The 6274-nt window shown below is 38.9% G+C and overlaps 1 protein-coding gene across 1 annotated transcript; it reads left to right on the top strand.

Moving 5' to 3' along the window:
• The first annotated feature begins 3060 nt into the window (after positions 1-3060).
• LOC109080104 (forkhead box protein A2-like) lies at positions 3061-5597 on the top strand. Its single transcript, XM_042742932.1, has 2 exons — positions 3061-3493; positions 4141-5597. The coding sequence occupies exons 1-2, from the start codon at positions 3422-3424 to the stop codon at positions 5296-5298; spliced, it is 1230 nt and encodes a 409-aa protein (XP_042598866.1). The 5' UTR covers positions 3061-3421; the 3' UTR covers positions 5299-5597.
• Positions 5598-6274: the final 677 nt, after the last annotated feature.

Raw genomic sequence — 6274 nt, 5'->3', positions numbered from 1 at the left:
AGCCAGAACAAACTCCTGTCTCGCTCTGGAATGTTTACTGTCGCCACAGACACTGTGCGGCAAACATTTTAGCATCTTTTATTTGGAAAGAAAGAGATCCAGTTATCGGTTTCACACAGATGAAACGTAAGGTTAACCTGCTGGCCCTTTTGTGTTCCATCAGATAAATGACAGGGTAAAAGTGCAAATGCCAAAAAAAGAAGGAGAAATTAGAACAAACATAGTTTTGTTTAAAGGCCTCTTTTGTGAAAGAGGAGCTCCAAGTAACACATTCCTGCTGCCTCACTTTAACTATCTATCTATCTATCTATCTATCTATCTATCTATCTATCTATCTATCTATCTATCTATCTATCTATCTATCTATCTATCTATCTATCTATCTATCTATCTATCTATCTATCTATCTATCTATATATCTGCTTCTAGTACATTGAAATATCCTGACCTCTCTATGATCTCAAACATGAATTCCTAGTGACAGAAAGGAGAATGGAGGTCAGTGTTTAATGATTCTATGGCAATATTTACTGAGAATACAGGCCCTAATGTATGAGATTGAGGAGGATCACCAAGGCGCCACCCACAGTGACAGTATTGCAACACAGAGAGCGCGCTGAATCGCATGATGAATGATCGAGCTCTAGGCCACGCACAGAAGCAGAGAAAATCCTGAAGCTTAGAGAAAGAAAGTGCGCCTCCATAAAATATCTAAAAGTTTTGCGTTAGACCTTGATATTTTGAGAGACATGTGCCAACCCAAGTTCAGAGGTGATCAGGAACAAAGTCTGGACCTATGCTCCAACGTGGTGTTTACTCAAAGACACGTTCCTCTCGCATTTCCACCAAATACAAAATAGTGACCTTCTACACAGAATGTGTTCACAGTCTGTACCTTGTCCATTAATAATTAACTTCAAACAAAATAATCCAGGAGGACATTGTGCCATGTAATTTAAAAGGCATCAACAGCTGAATATTTATTTTTTCAAAATTTAGGTAAGCCTAGTTACCTAGTTTAGTCTAGCTTGGTGAAATTAGATTAAAACACACACACACACACACACACACACACACACACACACACACACACACACACACACACACACACACACACACACACTTCAATCTCTTTATTTGAGATGTAGATCAAGAGACAGCTTTTAAATTATAGTGCGCTTTTTATTATTCAATTTAAATTCAGAAAAAATAATTTTAAATAGTTACATTTTAATATATGTAAAGGTTTAATACATTTTAAATAATCAAGGTAATGTGAACTTGTTAAACACAAGAAGTAGACCCATTTGCACACATTTTAAAGATGAACAATTCTCATTTAAACTGAAGGAATACTTATTTTCAATCACTTCAACTTTATCCCAACAAGCTACATAATCAGCATAAATAAAGCCTCAATTTCTAGTGAGGGCCCATGTTTATTGAATTACTGTTACAATGTCACAACAAAAAAAGATTTGTCTTCATGACTACCATCGTTGAAGATGCTCAGTGGCATACAACATGTCAAACCACAATAAGAAACTGCTACGGATATGCTGAACGTTATTTGTTCGGTGATGCTCCACGCGTTTAGCGGTGTCTGTGAGCACGTCAAACTTACACCGTTTACACAATACACACAGGTCCAAATAAACTCCGTCATTCTATTTGCAAATTGTACCCTTGTTATACACAAATACACACTAAATCTGATTCTACAAAATTACTACGCTGGTGAGGCACGTGTCAAATCAAAAAAGAGTTGACGCCTCGCTGAACTATTTGAAGAAATATTAATTTATTAAAAATGATAAGGAATGACACTATTCAGCCTGCACATTTAGTTAAAATGTGATTCTAAAATGAACTGATACCGAACTTTAACCGACATGATTTTTGTGTCATTTAAATATTAAATTGTTCGTTATACAATGCTTAAAAAAACAGTATGTACGCTTGAGTATAAAAATACATGAAAATTGAGTTACGTTTCGACTATTTGAATGGTAATAGCTAGTGATCTGTTAAACAAATAATTCAGTAATGTTAAAAAAAAAAAACCTTACCATGTAGGCTATGTTATTTTAAAGTGTTAACAATTGAGCATACTAACCTATTTCTGTGGAAAAATCAATTTGTAGACCAAGAGAGGGCGCACTTAATTGTTTGCAAAAAATCAAGAGATGCAAAGCAATCAAAGGCCAAAAGAAGACCATGAAAATATAAGCAATTATGTTGTTGTAGGCTTCACGTATTGTGCGTTTTTTTCGTTGTCCTCAGTGCACCAAACCACCACCAGCTAAATATCGTGGAAAGTCAAACAAAGTGTATAAATGTTAGGCTACTTTGTTTAATGAAGGCAATCAAATCTTGCCACTGAGCTCTGCAGAATCAACACAAATGACCTGCTCTTACATTAGCAAACTGCGTACCGCTATTAGTTACATAAACTAGAGCACAGGTAAACAAATTAATTCAAAATAGGCAAAAACATTTTAGAACAAACAATGCATTATGAGCACGTTTCGATCAGTCGTCCTGCTTTCTCTTATATTTTGTTAATAATATATATATAGGCCTATATATATATATATATATATTAAAATACTGTCCTTTAGCAAATACTCCTTTAAATTATTAGTTAAAAATTTTATTTATTGGACTTTATTGAGCTCTCACAAGAAAATGTATTAAATAGTTAAAAAAGCTGTTAAGAAATAAATAAATAAAGTGAGATGGATTTGCTTATATGCATTTAAAAAATTGATTCCCACTGATTGCGAATAATAAATACTGTTTATAAGAACTAATAATAATAATAATAATAATAATAATAATAATAATAATAATAATAATAACACTCGGACAGTTGGTCTATCTGAATAAAAACTATACTTGAAGCCAGAGGTGTTGGCATTCTTAAAGCCGTTCTCCCCAATTTTATCTGGATGTGATTTCAAACCACTCCTCTCCCAGCAGTCCAAACTTCTATTCCCCCTTTCTCCCGCTAGAATACAATAAGATTAGGATATAATGAATCTTTTCAAATGGGGCTGCTCTTTTCAAGCTGCGCAGGTGTACAATGGGGGGCAAATGGAGAAGTCTCACGCCTAGGTGTGAGCAGATTATTCAAATAGGGGCCGAGTGAAGCAGTAGGGATTGGAGGCTCGCCCGGGCGCACAGAGCTATATCTCAGCGTTAAGAGCCAGCAGCAGGCGTCATTTCAACTGCAGTCATCTCAGATACACACACACACACATACACACATGCGCCAGCCCTTGACAGGAGGAGAGCACGACGACGACACGAGTGTATCCCGTGGTCCCCAACAACCCTCTTTGGCTGCCAAAGGACACACAATACCGGCATTTCTCGTGTGGGGAAGCGTTTTGAAAAGTAGAGGAAACTTTTTTCCAGGATGCTCGGTGCTGTCAAAATGGAGGGACACGAACACGCAGCTGACTGGAGCACTTACTACGGAGAGCCCGAGGTGGGTAACTCACCTAAATAAATATATATGTATTTTTTTTTCTCCTCGTCGAAATCCGATCCGGTTTTTATACAACTCAATATTAGCCCTGAGATAATATTAACTTTGAGATCAAATATTGACTTGAGGCGCCTCCAAATCCTCCCCCATCATCTCGACGCCCTGCACTATCCTAACAAAGTTGTGCTTGACATGCAATGCAAACTTTTGATTTCCAATTACGGATGCCGACGAATACATTGGTTTTCTTCTTCAACAACATGGGGCGTTCGAAAGCGAAAATAACCGGGCATTTGACTTTTAAACAAATAGCCCGCTGTTCTTGGTTTTAAATTTCTGAGTGGCTGTAATATCGACTACAGCTGGGGTTTCCTGTAATTTGTTGGAAACCTGTAACTGACAAAAATACCTTTCACTTTATGACACATCTCCAGATTAATTAGATTATTTTTTCTTAACCCCAACAAAACGAACTATTTAGTAAAACCTTTCTATATTAAACAGTGTATATGCTGCAATTAAAAACAAAACAAATCCCTGTTTCTTATGTTTCTCTTTCCAGTTTAGCGAGGCCAACGCAACGATTCTAAATATTTAATGCTTGGTATTGCATTGCACTTAAAGGCATTGTCTGATTTCTTTCACAGTGTTACACCTCCGTGAGCAACATGAACACCGGATTGGGAATGAACTCCATGAACACTTACATGACCATGTCCGGAATGAGTTCGACCGCAAACATGGCAGCAGCTAACAGCATGAACATGTCCTATGTCAACACGGGTATGAGTCCCTCAATGACAGGCATGTCTCCCGGCACGGGAGCGATGGCCGGCATGGGCGCGGGGATGACGGGCATGAGCGCAGCCCTGAGCCCGACCATGAGCCCCATGGCAGCGCAAGCGCCCTCCATGAACGCCTTAACCTCGTACAGCAACATGAACGCTATGAGCCCCATGTATGGCCAGTCGAACATAAACAGATCAAGAGACCCGAAGACCTACCGGAGGAGCTACACGCACGCCAAGCCGCCCTACTCGTACATTTCTCTAATAACCATGGCCATCCAGCAGTCGCCCAGTAAGATGCTGACCCTCAGTGAGATCTATCAGTGGATAATGGACCTTTTCCCTTTTTACCGACAGAACCAGCAGCGCTGGCAGAACTCTATCCGCCACTCGCTGTCCTTCAACGACTGCTTCCTGAAAGTGCCGCGCTCCCCGGATAAGCCTGGCAAAGGCTCGTTTTGGACCCTTCACCCCGATTCCGGAAACATGTTCGAAAACGGCTGCTATCTGAGGAGGCAAAAGCGCTTCAAGTGCGACAGGAAAATGAGCAAGGAGCCAGGTCGGAAAACCTCGGAGGGCGGCTCGAACAGCAGCTCTGAAAGCTGCAACGGGAACGAATCTCCTCGTTCCAACTCGTCCAGCAACGAGCACAAAAGATCCCTGTCAGAAATGAAGTCGGCTCAGGGTCTGAGCCCGGACCACGGAGCCTCCCCGAGCTCCCAAGCGCAGCATCTCCTGGCCCAACATCACTCTGTTTTGGCACATGATGGACACCTGAAGCCAGAACATCACTATTCCTTCAATCATCCCTTCTCCATTAACAACCTCATGTCCTCGGAGCAACAGCATCACAAAATGGACCTAAAGACATACGAGCAGGTGATGCATTACGGTTACGGCTCTCCGATGACCGGCGCGCTATCCATGGGCTCCATGGCGAGCAAAGCGGGCCTGGATTCGCCGGACACATCGTATTATCAAGGTGTGTACTCCAGGCCCATCCTGAACTCTTCCTAAACTTTCACGGACCTTGTGACAATTTGTACATTTGTAAAATGTTTGTGTATATGTATTCTGATTTTTTGACGTTCCCCGTTAATTTAGATGTTCGTTAGTAATTATTTTGTAAAAGATCTGTTGACAATGTGACGAACTCCTCGAGGCGGCTTTTGAAAATGGACCCAAAACCAGACCGAAGGACTGCGGACGGATTGAAGTTCTTCAATCACTTGTGTAAACTTATTTATGGCTTGTAAATGTGTATTCTTGTAGTTGATGACAAGAACAGAATCTATATTAAAGTGTTTTGATTTTCACTCATTTGTGTTATTGTGTTGTGGGCAACAGCAATAATAATAATAAATATCATTTTGCTCAACGAATTATCAAGGTATTTGCACATATGAACCACTTGTTAGTTGTGAGGGCTACAGATTTATATTTAATCTGCCACAGTTGAATTATTTTGACTAAATGATTTCTTTCCTATTTTCAACCATGATCTGAATTAATATCAACAATAAAAACAGAAAAATAGTCCAAGAAATTGCCCTCCCCCCATATATGAATTAAGCGAAACTGCCTTTAATTACATACTTTTCAAAACATTCATACATTTCCTAAATAATCAGTATTAAGATTATATTCGAACGCCTTGAAAGATGTAGGCCTACTGCATTTTACTTAAAAAAGCAGTAGTCACTTGAAATCTATTATCACAACAATAAAATGTAGCGTTGTGTTAAGAAGGAAAAGCAAATTATTTGCATATTATCTATATAATTATATATTTATTTATACATGAACAGAATATGTATTATGACATAAGATTTTTTATTTCAATGAGTCATAACAAAAAATAAACAAAGAACCGAGCCCATTTCTGAATCTCTTTTATCTTTAGAAAGTCTCATATTTCTAAGAATTAGACGCGAGACCCTTTTGATGTCAAATTAAATAAAAATGTCACGAAATACAGTCTCCGTTAATTAAA

The sequence above is a fragment of the Cyprinus carpio genome, chromosome B17 (genome assembly GCF_018340385.1).
Source record: "Cyprinus carpio isolate SPL01 chromosome B17, ASM1834038v1, whole genome shotgun sequence".
Lineage (NCBI taxonomy): Eukaryota > Metazoa > Chordata > Actinopteri > Cypriniformes > Cyprinidae > Cyprinus > Cyprinus carpio.
Note: the sequence above shows the minus strand (reverse complement) of the source record. Positions and strands in the feature narration are given on the sequence as shown.